This window comes from Perca flavescens, chromosome 2 (genome assembly GCF_004354835.1).
Source record: "Perca flavescens isolate YP-PL-M2 chromosome 2, PFLA_1.0, whole genome shotgun sequence".
Classification (NCBI taxonomy): Eukaryota; Metazoa; Chordata; class Actinopteri; order Perciformes; family Percidae; genus Perca; species Perca flavescens.
This window is the reverse complement of record NC_041332.1, coordinates 15,468,154-15,487,211: the sequence shown is the minus strand read 5'-3', so window position 1 is coordinate 15,487,211 and position 19,058 is coordinate 15,468,154. Positions and strand designations below refer to the sequence as shown.

The window sequence follows — 19,058 nt, the reverse complement described above, 5'->3', positions numbered from 1 at the left end:
ATGATTGCAATGGAATGAATAGACAATTATCTAAAATGTAATGTGTGAATTGCTTTTTGAAATAGTAGTACTTTGATGTTAAGTTGTGTCATATTGAACAGGTGATCTTTGTTAAATGAACAAATGATATTTGGTTTATGTGCATTGTATCCAAGCAATTGAAAAAAGTGTTAGAGTTTTGAAAAATGTGCATTTTGATCATTGGTTGTGAGTTTTGTGTCTAGAGTTTTGAAAAATGACGTCAAGGTTCTGAAATTAGTAGCAAAGTGATTGTAAAAAACTGTAATGTTGCAGATGTATAAAAAAATGAAAACTTGGAAATTAGGTGTAATTTTAAGGTGAATCAATATGTTCTACATACTTTCACACATGCACCCAAACACAAGCATTTGGTATCTTTTGGTATCTCTATTCACAGCAACATCTGCAAAGACACAGTTGGGGAATGTCAGCTGCTGTGTGTGTGTGTGTGTGTGTGTGTGTGTGTGTGTGTGTGTGTGTGTGTGTGTGTGTGTCTGTGTGTGTGTGTGTGTGTGTGTGTGTGTGTGTTATGTGCATCTGTAGCTCGATCACATACCAGCACACTCTGGACTTGAACTTCCTTCATTAAATTGTTCAATTGTAGACTGCCAGACAGAGAATATGAGCGTAAGAGACAAACAGACAGATACAGACAGCCTTACCAGATAAGCAAACAGTATAGGAGAACGGATGATCCACCAATATCCCATGTTAATATTCCTCTCCCAGCACCTACACACAAACACACACACACACACACACACACACACACACACACACACACACACACACACATTTTACATTCTAATTTATTGCTGCTATACTTTTGATTTTGATCTTTTCACTGTATCCAAAGAATCATCACACATTCATACACTATAGTATGAATGCACAGATAACAACTGTTACATCTAAACTGCCTTTCATGTGATAAAAAAGCAACTTACTCCTCGTTCTCATACAGATATTTCACTGTGATCCACGGCAACACAAATATGAGTGGTGCACCTGAGAATGACAAAGGTAAAAGAAGAAAGTGAACAGAGTCAAACTTTTTAGGACATAAAGTTGTCATTTTACCAGATTAGCGATGACATCATAGATGCTGTGCTCCTGGTAGATCAGTCACTCCAACACTTAATTACATTAATTATTTGCGCTATATATATTCTTTAACCAAGTGATCATGTTGACATGATTCTTTTGTATTATTTAGCATTATTTATGATGGTGACTTTACAATCTCATTATCTCAAGACAAAATATCTATTCTCCTCTAACACGATGACGACTTGATATGAAAATGCTTGCTGCGTGTGCAAAGCAGAATCTAATCCGTTCATGAACCTGGTCTCTTCTGCTGACATGAACTGTCCTGTCGGACTACAATGACTCACTAACATCCAATGGACAATCCAGTTAATAGTTGTGGCAAGACCATGATTTGTTATCTCCGCTCAGTGAAGCATGAGGAAAACAATATTTAAAATCTCAAGATAACTATATAATTAAATTGCTACATCAGAAAACAAGCTGAAAACTTAATATGAGCATCATAAAGTCATTCTTTATTTAGAGACAGACGTTTTCAAGAAAGCAGGTCTGAAATGATAAACCAAAGTGGGTCTGGGCTCATGATTGTTTTTTTTATTACATGTCGTGAAGGATTTATACATTTTGGAATTGTGCAAGTTACAAATAAATGATACCTGCGCCATCTCCTACTTTTCCTGTCTCTACAATTGCCTGTCCAAACAGCTGCTCTGTATTTTATCATTAATCTGCATGTATGTACATACCTGTTAACCATATCTGAACTGCTTGACAGAGTCTGTTTGCTACAAATGATTGATTTTGGGACAGAATCCTGTTTACTCTTCTCACTAAATTGACCAATATTTGTCTGTCAGAAAAGCACAAAAAATACAGATTCTGTAATAAGTGGAGCATCATTACGATGTGATTGTCAGTCACTGTGTGAGAGTTGTGGTTCTTACCCCAGCCAATGGCCAGGTAAATGTAGAAGTACTTCCTCTCACTGAAGACGGTGATGACTAGCAGGCTGTGCAGGTAGATGCCCTCCACCAACAGCCAATAGTTATTGGCCATCACACTGTACTGCATCATCACCATGGCACCACGGCACCACGTAACAGCCTGAGACACAACATTATGACAAGGGTGGTTGGGATACAAACAATAAGCCAAGGTGACACTTTTTTTTCTGATGCAAAAGTCAAAAATGTCACCTTAAAGGAGAATTCTGGTCGATTTCAACACATAGCTCTGTTCTTTGTAAATTTGGAGCGCTGTCAGTAGCGAGAAAAACGAAAACAATCTGTGTTGCCTACACCGTGTTATCCTCCTGCTAGCAAAAAATATTTTCAAAAATAGGCATATGCTTATTTTTTTAAAGTAAGTGCGGTAGTACAACTAGCAGGAGACAAGTTATAATTGAGGTAAGTTTGGAGACACTACCATTATGTAATCATTAAATTAATAAATATTTTTGTTGCATCTCTTTTCGGTGTTGTAGTTTGTAGACGGTCCTAAGTCTTGCCGTCTGAACACCAGAACTACACAGAACTGAATTATTACAACTTTTATGCATTTCTTTCACAGCTACTGCAGTCAGATTCACTGTGTTCACTCGGAAGGAATCACTTCACATGGGTAGGCACTTGTAATGACATCTCGAACATGTTAAGAGGCTAAAAGCACATTTAAAGTTTGCCCGGTTTCATTCTCCTGGGTGCTAACGCTAGCAGTAGGATAACACGATGTAGGCAACACCGATTGTTTTCGTTTTTCTCGCTACTGACAGTACTCCAAATTTACAAACAACTGAGCTACGTGTTGAAATCCACCGGAATTCTCCTTTAAACCAGATCTCCAAAGGAGTCACAAGTATTCTGCTTTCAGCTCAGTTGAATTGACTCTAGGCTGCAGCACAATACAATGCTCAGCAGTTCAGAGGACAAGGACAGCTGTCCTTCACATGAACTTTTTGATTCTGGCATCCACATATATTTCTTTCTTTGTTCACAATCCTTCGCAGCAGTTAAAGTTTGTCATAGAAAAATACAGATATTCAAGAAATATGGAGTAGTCTTTAAATGTGTCGCAACCCTGTGTCTCATTACTGTTATTTTCATACGCACTTTTCTGCATTTACAATTTTTGTTCTAGCAACAGTGCATGACGTAGTGTGATGTTTTACTGAAGTGGAAAGGAAGGGAGTTGCAGTTGAGGTATTGTATTGGAGTTTCTGTTTCCTCTTATGCAAGGAGTCACTTTGATACTTTATTATATTTAACATGTAATGAAAGAAAATAAATAAATAATGTTTGCAGTGATTGTGGTGTGTTTGCTCTGACCGGTATGTTGACCCAGGCTTGTGTCTGGGTGTCTCTGCTGCTCCTGGGGGCCAGCGTGAGGGTCAGCAGGGCGTCTTTGACCAGGATGGACACGGCTCTCAGGATGAAGGAGGAAAACAGGTTCATGTGGATGTTGTTCCTCATACAGTGGAGCTTCCTGGTGCAGAGGTGACAGTGTGTGATGGCTTTTGACTTGTATATGTTCTATTCATTACATTGCATGCAGGAACATGACTAAAATGATTATTTCTTTTCCAGTCCTTGATTCTCTCCTTCCTTCCTTTTGCTTTTTGTTTCCTTCCTTGGTTTGCTTCTTCCTTTTCCAAACTTTTTTTTCCACCTTTCATGCATAGCTTCTTTTTCTCTTCCTGTCTGTTCTCTCTTATTGACCCCCTTCCTTCTTATCTTCTTCCTTTCTTTATTTCTCCCTTCCTTCCCTCCTTCTTTCCCTAGTTTCCCTCTTTTTCATTGTTCTTCCCCCTTCATTTATTTTCATTCTTCTATCATTTCTTCCTCCTTTCTTCCTTCCTTACTTTTATTATATTTTCCTCATTTCATTCATCACTATTTTTTTATTTCTTTTATTCTCTGTTATTCTTTCCCACTGTCATCCCATTCATTCTCCTTTCTTCCTTTCTTCTTGCTTTCCTCAGTTATTTCCTGTATCTTATTGTTCACCCCTTTATTGATAATTCCTTTCTTCCTTCCCTCCTTCTTTCTTTTTTCTTCCTTCTTTTTCTTTCATTCCTCTTCCTCCGCCCCCAACCGTTTACTCCTTGTACATGTTGTACCTGAAGGTGATGAGGATTCCCAGGGCCATTAGCAGAGCTCCCAGGGAGAGCGAGTAGCCCACTGTATACATGATCCGCAGCTGACTGAGGATGCGGCCATACTGGTGCTGCAGAACCAACATGAGGGACTGAGTCAGTTACTTCCATGCATTGCCTTCATACACATCTACCCGCCCATCCACCCACACACTCAGTGTAGATTTAACCTGGCACAAAGATTTTCCTAAACAGTATTGAACAGATAGGAGGATTTTCACACGCTGAGTCACCACTCCAAGCAGCTTTCAGACATGGAAACTGTTATCTCACAAGCCAAGCCTGATCCACTTACACACACACAAACACACTCTAATGTATACACACACCTCACCAGGGTCGGCCTCACATTCGCTGGTATTCTTTGGCGCCCATTGACCATCTTCACGGCAGACTCTGTAGACCACACCCTGCTGAACTGTTCATGCAGATGCACAGATTATGAGATTGTATATTAGGATGACATGTGGCATGGATCCAACTGTCCAGATACAGTATATACACAAATCTCAATCTACACACAACAATACAGTGAGTAGTTAATTTTCCATTAACTCCACAATGACTTTAATGAAGCAATCTTCAAAAAAGCTCTTTTTCTGAAGTTTTACTCTCACATCATGTCCCTGGATGGGCAGTGTATCCATGTATTTCTCAAACGAACTGAAGTCAGTGCTTCAACTCAACAAGTGGGACGAGGCCTACCTACAGTAGCAGTTTAGAAAAACTCTAATATCCAGTACTGTACTTCTCATGAAGGTGTGTTGGAGAGGAGCTCCAATTTGGGAAAAAAAGGGATAGTTTCTGCACACAGCTCTGGTAAGTAATATCTATACTTACCGTTTACATTTCCGACATTGTGTATATTTTTTTTTTGCACCTTACTGATAATCTTTATTGTTTAGATTTTGTTCATTTGCACTCCATATACTTGCAATCTTTCCCACTTTGTACTGACTGCTGCACAATAAGTTCCCCCTGGGATAAATACAGTTTATCTCATCTTATCATAACACACACCTTTATGGTACCATGGCAGGAACCATGGGCAGGAGACATTGACAGTGGTTCCTGGGAGTCCATCAGGCCAGCAGGCGTACAGGTCAAAGGCCCTGTTACACACCAGCCCTGCAATAAAGATCAGATCTTTGAAATGTAGCTTTTGGCTTATAGTAGTTCAGGCTTCATTCTCCTGCAAGCATCTCTCTTTCATCCTGGGAGAAGAGGGGCTCACCTGTGGCGGGGGGTGTGGCGTTGAGGTAGTCCAGGCATTGGTTTCTGAAGCTGCTCCACTGCTCCTTCACAAGCTCCAGGGAGTTAGTACAGGAGACCTGAAGAAGGACGAAACTTTCTGAAGCTTCATGTCAAGTTTCAGCTACACCATCGCAGCCCCATCATCTAGCTAGCTCAAAGACACGTGTGTGTGCGTGTGTGTGTGTGTGTGCATGTGAAAAAGAGAGCGAGGCCGTGAGTCGTACCTTTGTTGCAGAGTTGCAGAGCATAAGCAAGGCGAAGAGGAGACACACCTGGGACATCCCACTGATGCTGGTAGGATGGGGGTCAGTGGGGACCAAAACACAGAGGAGGTCTGACACATGAGGCGATCTCGGCCCTATCTCACTGTGTGACCTACACACACAATATGAAGGAGCTTGTTAGTGGGAACAAAGTGTGTGTCTGTGTGTGTTGGGGGTTGTTTCAACTGCAACTGAAAGAGAGATGGAGTGAAAAATTAAGCTATAAAGAAACAATGGACAGACAAAACAAGCAACAATCAGTAATATAATGACAGCTTCTCTTTTTTTACACTCACAACACGTGCTTACACACATCACAGCTTTAAGATGAAAACCATGTACCTCCACAATGCCAGCCAATAATGAACAAATATCTTATTTTTGAGCTTATCCACTTGGTTTAATTACTCTAACACAAGAGCCTACAGAAAAGCTCATAGGAATCCTCACAGCAATGAAAAAACAACATTGTCATTTATACAAGCTAACTGTATACTTCACATATAGCACTTATCTCTAAACATTTACTGTGAAATTGCAGCACAAAAGCATTAATCATGTGATTGGATAATGGGATAATGGGATAGGACAGCAAGGGGAAGTGGGTCAGAGGCGAAGATAGTGTCTTCCTGGAGACGAGATATGTCCTTTCAGTTACAGATGTTTGTATGTGTGCGTTTGTCTGCACTTAGCCATATGTCTAGAACACCTTATTGGGGGCCAAGTCCCCATAGTGATTCTACTTAATTACACATCTTTCCTGTGCCATGGGAGTCTGTGGCAGCCCATAGAACCGTACAGTCAAAAGTTTTGAAATTTGGCACATTGATTTGGGACAGTCCCATAATTCATTTCACCAAGTTTTAGGTCTGCACCAAAGGCAGTCTAGCACCACCAATGGGTCAAAGTTGGCGTTGCATCCATGCGATTAACTTTTGAACCATATGCCAGATTTTGAACATCGAGATATAGTTGGAATCCTTGGATGACGCCGAACTCAATGCACCCCATGATGTAAATATCCGCCATGTTGGACCTTCCGCCATTTTGGATTTGATCAAAACACTAACAAGTTTTCATAAGTCACAGAATTTGTCAGATTTTCACAAAACTTGGCACAGATGATCTTCAGACCGTGCCTCACAAAAGTCATTCCATTGCGTATTGATATTCAAAAGTGTTTGCCCATCACAGACAAACAATAAGCTTTCACGTATCAATACCAATCTTATTACATAGGTACAGAGCCCAATTAGGAAGAGGCTCAAGACATTTGGTGACCTAGACCTATAGGGGGCGCTGTAATTAGCAAAATTACGTTTTGGCCTTTATCGTTTCATGTGTTTGGAATTAAAACTTACTAGCGGTGTCTGTTAATGCTGTGGGAGGTCCTAAGGGCAACACATGCCAATTTGTGACCTCAACGTAATTGATCCGGCCGCTATATTGGATTTTATCAAAAACACTAAAACGTTTTCACAGGTCACAGCCAATCAAAATTGACGCTGAAGCCGCTAAACAGGATGTAAACTCATATCTCGGGGAGGCTTTCACGTATCAAAACCAATCTCAATACTTGGACTCATGACCCAGTTAGGAGGAGGCTCAAGAAATTTGGTGACTTTTGACCACTAAGGGGATGCTATAATCACAGGAAATAGGCTCATATTTCAGCAATACTTACACATATCGAAATCAAACTTGGTACAGGGACTTGGCACTTCATTGTGAGAACGAACAAGGACACTGGTGTAATTTGGCCTCAAGGGGCACTGTAACAAAGTAAATGAGCTGATATATCAGCCATTCTTTATTAATTGCCATCAAAGTTGCTGTGAGTGCTTGCTCATGCCATGGCAACGCCATTCCTGCTAGTGTGCTGCTTGGCCCCCTCATTGCTGCTTGCAACTTTATTTATTATTTGGAATACCTGTTGAATAAAATCCACAACATGAATGTGTGTGTGTGTGTGTGTGTGTGTGTGTGTGTGTGTGTTGGTTTTGATGGCCGGTGCATTTTGTGAGGCACCAGTTGACCGTTTCCATCCATGAAGTTGGAGAACAAAACGAAATCTGAAACGTTTCTGCAAAAAACACCTGGACAATGAAACCATTTTTGACTAAAACGTTTCAAATTCCACTCTGTTCCAGTCTCTGTGCTTCTTTGAAGTGCTGCTGCTGCTGGTGCTGCTGCTGGTTCTGGTGCTGCTGCTGCTGCTGCTGATGATGATGATGATGATGATGCATTTGCATCAAGCAATTAGTGTGAATGTGTTTCTGACCATGGTATTGACTTGCTGTACCTTAACAGATATCTAAGTCAAACATCAGTAGCCTGTCATGATATCACAGCACATAACATACACATAACAATATAGTAAGTTGCAGTTGTTTGTTACAGTACAGTAACAACCATCCTCACATCACATGCAGCTCTTATCGACTAAGCAGCAAAGCCAAGAGCAGAAGGACAGACAGACAGTTTAGATGCTCCGGCAGACAGATTTTATCTCCATGTTTGGTACACAATCTGTAAGATTAATTATTCTACATTTTTCTTATTCTCAACAAATCCCATAAAAAGAGCACAACCAACAATGGTTAGATTTAAGATTAAAGAAGTATTGTCTGTGTATCCAAAGCCTCTATTGTTGTCCAAAGTCACGTCAGTGATCCACATTGCAGGACTTTAAATGTTCTTTCATTACGATGAACACAGGCACTATAGTTAATTCCCACATAATCAATCCCACATACACCGCCACTCCTGCTGCTGTAAACACTTACTAGAGCATGTATTATACAAGCATGTATTCATTGGCAGATGAAAATAGTCCCTAATAAATTCACTATTTACTTCTGTTTGAGTAACTTTTGGCAAGACCTACAGTGCCCAACTGTTTCAGGTAATTACTGAGCCTTTTTTTAAAAGTGACACTAAAAAAATAAAATTAGGAACTAATGGTGCTGAGAGCAACTACAGGCTGAAAAAGACATAGAGTGTTGGGAGACTGACACATTGGCACACGACAAGGGTCGAGTATTTTTTTATAAACACTTCATTTTATTTGATTTGACTAGTGCAGTGCCCATTTGGAGCGTGAGACTGTTCGGAATGGGATGATTGCTTGCTTCCCAGTATTTATTTAAGATTTCACAAAATGTAGTTATAAAACGCTTGGTTCCCAGTATTGCTGCATGCAGCATTGTTGGATTGTTGGTTCAAAGTGTTCTCAAGAACAACTCATCCAATGGTAAATGGTAAATGTACTGCATTTATGTAAAGCCTAAATACCTTACCGCACAAAGCGCTTTAAAATTTGCCTCTCATTCACCCATTCACATACACCGATGGTGGCGGAGCTGCCATACAAGGTGCTGGCCCACTACATGACGCACCCGTAGGCTCGTCCCTGCTTGTGACAGGGAGAGGTCCTTATTAATAAAATAATCAATTCTTAGTCGGGTCCTTTTGATCCAACATGTATTTTTGGGTTAAATAGGATCTTTGTGCTGGGCATATGAGAGCATTTGTGTGTGTGTGTGTGTGTGTGTGTGTCTGTGTGAAGATGTGTGCCACTGGCAGCGTCTGTGTATGTTTTTAGTTAACCACAATGCTGAGAGGAGGACAGCACGTGATCACAGGATTGTCTCAAACTGATAGCCTTATCGACCTCACAGGCAGGTTTTACATTACACACACACACACACACACACACACACACACACACACCAGCATGCTGTGGAATGAGGATATCCTTCTGCCTTTTCCAGCCTGTGTAAATTTCTGTTTCCAGGGTAGTAGCACCTCAGGTTTATAAGGCCAGTATTTAAATCCTCTTCCAAAAGTTTAGCAGTTTGCTTTTGGGTGAATTGTATTAAATGTATAAATGTAATCTTTATATGTCCAAATTGTCACCTTTTTCCAGAGGGGTTAGTAGTAGATTTTTTCAGGCCCGAGAGGCTGTGACTACGGTGGCCGACAGGGGAAAATGCACTGCAACTTAATGAAACACGCAAATAGACAAAACACAAGCAAATTAAGAAAACATCTTCATTAATTTGACAACACATGCGCAGCATTTAGCAAATGCGCTGCAAATACACACAACACAACCAAATACAGAAACGTGCTGCAAATACAGAAACGATGCAAAAGAAAAGCACACAATCCCAGTAAACAAATGCAACCAAAGGAAATGCTGTATATTACACAACGGAAGTTCTCCAGGCGTCTAAGGGGAGCACTAAGTGGAGCAGCTTGATTATCGACCCCGTAGGGAGAGCGCGCTCTGCCTTTTTATTACCACGAGTTTACAGACACATCTCTGCTGATTGGGTATCACCTGTGACCTAAGCCAATAAACTAGAGACACACCCACCAAACGAGAGAAAACATATCTCACATAGACTTAATATTTACACTCTATGATCTCAAACAGTTGCACACCATTTCACAACGGTGCACACCGTTCTGAAATTGAACGTGCCCTGCTCGCTCGCTCGCTCGCTCTCTCTCTCTCTCTCTCTCTCTCTCTCTCTCTCTCTCTCTCTCTCTCAGCAGGGTCGAAAATGCTTGATGCAGCGTCTTTTTTGTTGCATTTGTTTTCAGGGATTGTGTGCTTTTCTTTTGCATCGTTTCTGTTTTCAAAGTTTGTGTGCTTTTCTTTTTGCATTGTTTCTATATTTGCAGCGCGTTTCTGTATTTGGTTGTGTTGTGTATATTTGCAGCGCGTTTGCTAAATGCTGCGCATGTGTTGTCAAAATAATGAAGACGTTTTCTTAATTTGCTTGTGTTTTGTCTATTTGCGTGTGTTTCATTAAGTTGCAGTGCGTTTGCCCCTGTCGGCCACCGTATATGACAGTTTCTCATGACACAAATCTTTTGGTGGAAGTAAAAACATTACTTATAATCGGTGTTGGTTTTTACGCCAATAGTCATGCTACAATAGATGTTTCTAGTGCTTTTTAAGCTGTGGTTTGAATAATATATAATAATAATAATAATAATAATAATAATATACTTTTATTTTTACTTTTTTATTTATACTCACCTTTCTTTGAACTTTACTGAGCCAATTCTTACATCCTTCTTCTAAATATTTTTCATGACAATTCAGTGGAAAATCCTCTGTCTCCATGCCCTATAATCATATGATAAATATACAGAGCTGTGTATGTGTGTGTGTGTTATCAAGAAGAAACACAAAGCTAGAGATAAGTCTGTGTGAGTCACAGCTTTTTCCTTTGAAATATTACTGTATATTGCGCTGTTCATGTAAATCAGAATACATGACCGTCATACACAGGTCACACTCTTTCTGTATGTGTGTGTGTGTGTGTGTGTGTGTGTGTGTGTGTGTGTGTGTGTGTGTGTAATGTCACTGTAACATTTACATCTCCCAAAAGATATTTGCTTAAACGGACTGAGTGTAAGCTATTGTTTGCATTGTACACACACACACACACACACACACACACACACACACACCACACACACACACACACACACACACACGTGTTTTCCCTTCTTTCTCTAGGGAAGAAAGAGGTGGCACTTTAAGCTCATAATGCATATTATCAACAGATGAGGCTGCAGTCTCTTTCATTCATATTTGTCATCCTCTTCACAAGCTCAGAGTATACCTCCTTTTATTTTCTCTGGCAGCTCGTATCCGTGTGTCAGAAGTAAGTCCGTGCTTCTCTCCTCCCATGCATTTCATTTGCAGTAAGTGCACAATATGTATGTATGTTCTGGGGGAAAACAGGGGGACAGAGCAGGAAGGAGAGGCAGAAGGAAGTAGAGTGGAAAGGTGTGACACAAAATCATTATAAGTATGTAAGTAAAACTACTTATCACACATAATGGGTCCTCAAATGATTAAATGGCCGATAATGAAGATTATCAGGAAAACAACACTTTCCCCATTATCAGTAAGGTTATCATTAAGGTTATGATCATGCCACCCATTACGAGCGCCTCCCAATTGTGTTATTTAAATCAATAAGCCTCTATGTGATGAGGAGTGGGTAATTAGGCAAAGTATGGAGGGTATGTAGGCGGTAACAGAGACAGGAGTGCAGTGCTGTAATGGAGCTAAACAGAGCTGTAATTATGTTGTTTCTGCCTCGGTGAGCCGCTCTGCCCCACATGGAGACTGACAGCCAACTGCTCTGAAGCACCAATATCATGACGTCTTCTCTCTTACTTTATTTTAATTTGTTTCTTTATTTCTTAGGCCGGCTACACACTGGCTGCGTGGCGTGAGTATGTCAGCCGCGTGGCGTGTCCGTTTATATTTCGGCTCCCATGTTAACAGTTTAGAGCTTACACTCTGCCTGCATGACACGCGCATCTCGAGTCGCGCCGAAAAGGTGTGCATGCTACAAATAGAACCGACGCCTATTTTTCACGCGACACGCAAGCGTGTTGGAAGCGTTTCCAGGCAAAATAGAATAGGAAAAAATGATTACATGTCATTTTGACACAAATACATATTAATAAATGACATGTTGATGTTTGAAGTCTCTAGGTTTTGATATAAATGCAGATATAAATGTAATTTAAATATTGTAATTGTAATAATGCTTTCTAATATTGCACCTGTCAATACAGAACGAAATATTCTGTTGCCTATTTTGCCGTCAATACTGCCGACGTTGTCTTTGCTGTAATCAAATCAGTATATATTTATGTTTAACATGGTATTTCATTTTATCAATGGGAAACATACATGTGTACAGACAAGGCTAGCAGCAGCAGCGCCGCGTCAGACATGTTTCTGGTGTGCAAAGACACAGAAAAATCCACGCAGCCAGTGTGTAACCGGCCTTACTGTTACGACCCCTCCCTTTTCTGCCTGCTGTTGGCTTCTCTGGCTTTCCTGGCTGAGCTGGCAGTTTGGGAGGGTTCGTTAGCTAATTGGTGGACACCTGGGTAGGAATCAACCAAGACTATTTATACAAATCATGTCTCATTGTTCCCTCTATGCATTCTCCATCTCTTAGGCTCAACATCTCCTGGTTTGGATTTGTTTCACCTGTTCTGTTGCAGTCGTCATTTATCCACACATCTTTCACTCACCCACATACCACGCACACTACTGATACCATTGATTCCACACCTGTTATGATTCTTTTGTTATTAGTTATCTTGTTTATTTAACAATAAACAATTAATTGGCACTTTAACCTGTCTGGTCTCCACTTTTTGTCACATGCGTTGAGCCGGTTTGTGACACTTACTTTCTGTCCGCCCATTTTAAACTATATGCTGTTTGGACATAATTCCAATTTTAAAGGGTTTGTTCAACCGAATGACAACACCTTAGTTTGATTTATTATACTATGAAATTTGTGGTTTTTTTAATGTTTACTATTTGTATAGGTATTTGTCACATAGGTAAGGCTTTGCCATTATTTGTCCCTTTAGTCATTATTAAGATTGGAGCTCTTATTTTGAAGGTGAAATGTCAATGTGTCTTCCAAGTGAAGAACATTACTGTGTTTTTTGCTAATAAGGGCACTTGATTAGTTAGTATTTAGCTTCATATTATGTTTTATATTGAGTGAACTGACCCTTAAAATATATCACTCACACACACACACACACACACACATTGATGAAGCCATGTACACAAATATGCTTTTATGTTGTTAAAGGTCCCCCATATAGCTTTTTGTTCAGGTTTCTGTCCTATTGATTGACAGTAGTTTAGGCAGATCAGGTGTACTTGGCTAGTGACAGTCACAAGAATGTGCGTTTGTGTGTTCATGCATGCATGCATGCAAGCAAGCGTGTGAAGCTCTGTGTTATGATTAACTGAGGTAGGTGATGGAGGTGACCCAGAATCTGCTCCTTCAGCAGATGTTATGCTTCACAAACTGAGCAAGAGCCATCAATTGTTTTCTTTTCATCTCTCTCTGTCTCTCTTCCTCTCATGATAGGTTCTCCTTGTCCTTCCCCCACTCTTCAATGTTATACTTCTCCAACCATTCAGAAGCAAACTGGCTTGTCAGAAGTGAAAGAAAAATTCCATCAGCCAAAGCAGAGAATGCAGCCCTATTCCCTTATTTATTTTGCCTTCTCGAGGGAGAATTGTCTGACCATCTTGTTTCCTGTCTCATATGGGAGGTCAGTTTAGTGGGAAACAGCAGAGATAGTAGATGAGGGTCTGACAGAGAAAAGCTTCAGTCCTATGTCTTTTAGAAGTGCCTCGGATAGCTGATTAATAGTTCATGCAAAGCTGCTCTCCTGTTCCATACGTCCCTTGACTCTGCAAACTCATAGTGGTACTTCGGCACCATGCAAGAACTCTGTGACCTGCACTGTTTTGTGTGTCAGCCTGTAACATCCCATTGAGAGGATTAAGTGTTTTCACTGCATGTAGAAAACACATTCATAGTTCTCATATTAAAATAGTGGAGAAAGTTTGGCTACCAGCACTGATATCATTCGCAAATCATCACCACTTTTCACTTAGGAGACATCTGGGTTGGAATGAAGTTTGAATGCTGCCGAGCTGACTGGCAGATGGTCCAAGCTGTTTTGAGCTGACTACTTCCAGGCGGTATTTCTGTCCGATAAGATGAAGTCATGGCAACGCTGCAACTGAAGTGTCCAGTGGTGGGTGTGGATGAACCCAGCGGCGTCCAGATGAGCGTCGTAAAAGTTGTGTGAACGTGAGAAGTGTGCGAAGGAAGGAGAGAGGGAGAGAGAGAGAGAGAGAGAGAGAGAGAGAGAGGGACAGCACATGGGAAGAAGAAGGCTTGGCCAGTACATACCATTCTCAGTGTCCCATGGAGAATGCCAAGAGCCAGACCCTAAATTCTCAGCCATGTGCTCCCTGGACTCCTCCATAAAAAATGCTTCACTTATACCACTGATATCCTGCTCGCTATATATTGTCCTTCAGCCTCGCATTGCTCCCACACACACCCTCTCTCCTATGGAAACAAACGACACCACATTCCGCTGCCAGCTTACACTCAAACAATACTTACACAACCATCAGCAAGAAAACGAATAAGGCTGTTATCCAAAATATATTCATCAGCATCTGAGATATTGTACTTGAAAATGGTGGCCAAGTTACTTGAAAAATGTAATCAATTACTCATACTTGTAAAAAAAAAATGATTCTACTTTGGTAAGTACGCACCACAGTGACCAACATTGAGGAAAACGGTGCACAAAACTACACATCAGCTATTACCAAAATCAGAAAGCAAACAGCATGAAGCTAACAAAACTGTACCACTGTTTCTGTTCCGGTTCCATAGCTCGGTTTCCATAACTCAGCTGTGCATGTGTGCACCTGCATACATACCTGCATGTGTGGTGTTTAAAGGAATAACTAAGGACAATCATGGCATCACAATTGTGGCCACGCTCTGGTTCGCCTGACCAACAGAAAGAAACTGAAAAATGCTGAGTCAATATTTGGAAAAGTGTAATACAGTAATATAATCATAGCAATACATAAGAAAGGTTCCATTTAGTGCATAGCTTTTCTTTATTGTGTTTCGTACAAATGTCTGATATCCATTCAAATATGTCTTTTGGAAATTATTGTGATATTGCCATCTCAATTACTAGTAACGCGTTACTCTAATCTGAGCACTTTTTTCAGTAACGAGTAATCTAACGCGTTACTATTTCCAAACCAGTAATCAGATTAAAGTTACTTATCCAAGTCACTGTGCGTTACTATTTGTCATTTTCCTTAGTAAAAATATATATTTTTGCTTTCTTCTTGCGTGAAGTCTTGTATGCGACAAGTCACGTTTTCAGCATGTGGACAGTTCACGTCCAACAACAATGGAGAGAGGAGAGAGATGCACGTTTTCTAGCTGGAAATACAGTCACTATTTAGAGTTTGTGTCAGCTAAAGACGGCAATATTAAGGTCCATTGTACACTCTGTGCTGGTGGCGACTACGTCAAATTTGAAGAAACATTTGGAGTCGCAGCACTGCAGTCAAACTTACAGAGTAAGTCCCAGCAGGTGGAGCGAAGCAGAGAGAAGTAGGTCCCCCACCACCCAAACAACAAAAGCTGGACTTTGGTGCAAAACCAGTAAGTGGGGGACAGTTGAAGAAGTTGGTCGGGCAGTAGGACTATGTTGTAGAGGAAATGCTGCCCTTAAAGACGGCTGACTCGCTCTCTTTCGTGCCATAATAAACCAGATCCTACTACTGGCAATGCCGAGCTGCCTCGCAGTAAACCGGTTGTCATTTTTATGTTGAGGCTGTGGGGGTGTTGTCGGCAGCTGCTGCAGGTAACTAATAAAGTAACTTGTAATCTAACTTCGTTACTTTTAAAATCAAGTAATTTGTAAAGTAACTAAACTACTTTTAAAATCAAGTAATCTGTAAAGTAACTAAGTTACTTTTTCAAAGTAACTGTGGCAACACTGCTTCACTGCTGCTGCACAACCATAATCTATTCTTGACCTCATATCGCTCCATAAGTGTCAATTTATGTCTTTTTTGGCATTTCATTTCTAAGTATTTGATATGTTCTTTCCATATATATTTCAGGTAGGCCTACTTAAATTCAGATATCCTCTCCATGGGCTGACCATATAGGCCTGTTTATATAGGGCCATCCACACCAAAACACTATAACGAAGTGAGCATCCAAACTGATAAACAATTATTGGCGGCAAGCACATACATAATATACACTAAAACAGCAGATGTAAGATTACAGGAATGTCAGTAGTAATATCCTACATATTCATGAACTCTGGTCCATTTTATCAACCTAAACATAAGGTCATTATCTACTGGCAGACATGTATGCTGCCAACACTGATGACGGTGAATGCAACCTGCACCCTCCAATCAATCCCCTCAAAATAAACTGGCAAAAAACACACAAACAAACAGCAGATGCATTACCCTGACTGGAAAAAAAATCAGCCAGTTTTCTTTTATTGTCATGAAGGTATAGAGCATGGTTTCAAGTCAAGCTTCACATTTCTCCATGCCTAGCAACCATGGCTTCGTTACCGGGCAGATTTGAGCTAAATGCATTCAAACTCCGGGAAATTTCATAGAAATGAAACTGAACAAAACCTTACCTTGAAATATAATTGTATTGTTCGAGGTTGACGTGAGTGCCTTCGCCATAGTTACCATGACAGCAGTGAATGGGATCCCCTCACACACCTCTTTATGGGATTGAAAACATTCAGTGGATGACTTTGTAAGCATGTTAAAGTTCAGAAACACTATATTTTGATCTACTTTTACCAGTACTGTATTGCCCTTGTTTTTTTTATTGTTTTTACTTGCATTTGCTATTATTTTTATTGCTTTTTATTTTCCTTGGAAAGCACTTTGTGAGTTTCTTGAAAAGTGCTATACGAATATATATGTTTTGCAATATTAATATTATTATTATTATTATTATTATTATTATTATTATTATTATTATTACTACAATAAACAAGCTAATATTCCACATTTGAGAATCCTGATCACTATGGTACTGAAACACTGTAGCTGCAATCACTTTTATGTTTCAGGAAAGATTGTTTTTTGAGTATTTTAACTCAAACAACAATTAACATTAGTTAACATTAGGAGACTTTTTTTTGTCATGTTACAACAATACCACATGGTTAAAGTTAGGGAACAGCCGTGGTCTTGGTTAAAAGAAACCAATGACGACTGTCGGAGGGAAACAGAAAACGAATAGTGGTGTACCCCAGTGCAACAGTTTTGTTTGGGATTTTTTGTCACTCAACTTCCTCCTTTACTTTTGACAATAACCATAATTCCTACGGCTGCTAGAAAGCTTTGTCACTTCGATGTAAACATTTATTGTTTTGAGGTATTTGCTGAGATGACTGATGCTGACATGTTTCTCAGAAGGACAGTCTCAGATTAACATTGTTATGCAGATTAATCCAGCAACAAAAGCATTGTATAACTATAAACAAATGTTATAAATGTGTTACCAACTTTGACTGATGCTTGGAAATGGGACTCTTTACAGTCAGGATGTTCAAAGATTATGTTATCTGCCCCAAATGTGTGGGTACCTGTGCATCACAAAACTCCTTCATGTTAGGGTTTGGGCTAAACCAGACAAATTAAATATCAGTGACTGTTAGCATCAATAGCATTTCTTACTGAGGTTTGATAGAGAGTTTTTCATTTGAGACAGAGCAATCTAACTTTGCTATTTCCTGGTATAATACCGCTGCATCAGTGACTGACAGTTGAGATCTAAATTACAAAGTAGTGAAGGATTGAGGGTGCACATTGTTTTCTTCACCTTTTTCTTAATATATATAAGAGATTTACATGTTGTTTACAACTTGAGTTGCTGATTTCCGTTCACAGCAACATTTTCTTTTCCATTCTACTTCATCTTGAGTAAATCCAGTAATCACATTAAGGGTGTTGCACTAATTAACAATTAAAAAGATGAATAGGAACGTATTCCTCTCTTTTCTCATTTCTGTCTGATGGGCTCTATTTGTAACAGGGAATCTGTGTAAGTATTAAAAGTAAACAGAGTAAAAAGAGGAGGGAGAATTTGGCTCCAATCTTCTCTGTCAGATGAGATACATTTCAGATTTAGTGAAGGAACATAATTAGATAATTCTTTTAAAGCTAAATAGACCCATATGTGCCAGAGGCCTCTGGAGACACAGAGCTTTATCTTTCTGTGTGTGTTTGTGTGTGTGTGTGTACATGTGTTTGCATCCTGAAGGGCCTGGGTCATAACTCAACTGAGTAGGTTTTGCAGTATTACTCCCTTTAAATCATATCACAGATAATTGCATGTATTATGTTGCCTTCAGAGAAGCTCAAAAGGGTAGAACTACATCAAGTACTCAACTATGTGTCATATTACATTGAAGCCACTAATTTAAAGATTTAATAAGTGTCCTGCAAAGAAATGATCTTTGTGTGCAAAAATGATTAAATGTAAAATTACTACAGGACATGTGGAACAACCAGTATCTAACTAAAATGGAAATAGTATGTCTGTCCTTTCTCCACAACCGCTCATGGATGGACCCAATGAAATGTTGAGTGCGAGCTCTTGAGATCTACAGGACATATTTATTAGTAGTGCATTATATAGGCACTTTTGTAGTGTATTGAGAGGGGACCCCTATTAAGTGTTATACCACCAAAAGGGAAGCTGGGTACAGCTCCATCTCCGTCACACTTGCTAGAGTACATTTAAGAACAGATGAAGACAAGATACTGGATATGTTACATTGTAGCAAACATCAGCGGTGTGACTTTCAGAATGAACACCTTTGTTCCCGGAAATAGCCTAGTCCCAAAT

General features: G+C 39.9%; 1 protein-coding gene across 1 annotated transcript in view; it reads right to left on the bottom strand.

Moving 5' to 3' along the window:
* gcgrb (glucagon receptor b) overlaps window positions 1-19,058 on the bottom strand; it is a 58,578-nt gene that overhangs the window by 7,077 nt on the left and 32,443 nt on the right. Inside the window, exons 2-10 of the mRNA XM_028588392.1 lie at window positions 5,704-5,854; window positions 5,460-5,556; window positions 5,246-5,353; window positions 4,555-4,643; window positions 4,190-4,296; window positions 3,399-3,555; window positions 2,019-2,178; window positions 969-1,029; window positions 684-753 (exon numbers count right to left, since the gene is read on the bottom strand). Coding sequence (XP_028444193.1) covers window positions 684-753; window positions 969-1,029; window positions 2,019-2,178; window positions 3,399-3,555; window positions 4,190-4,296; window positions 4,555-4,643; window positions 5,246-5,353; window positions 5,460-5,556; window positions 5,704-5,760 — 906 coding nt within the window. The 5' untranslated portion in view covers window positions 5,761-5,854. The remainder of the gene's footprint in view (window positions 1-683; window positions 754-968; window positions 1,030-2,018; window positions 2,179-3,398; window positions 3,556-4,189; window positions 4,297-4,554; window positions 4,644-5,245; window positions 5,354-5,459; window positions 5,557-5,703; window positions 5,855-19,058) is intronic.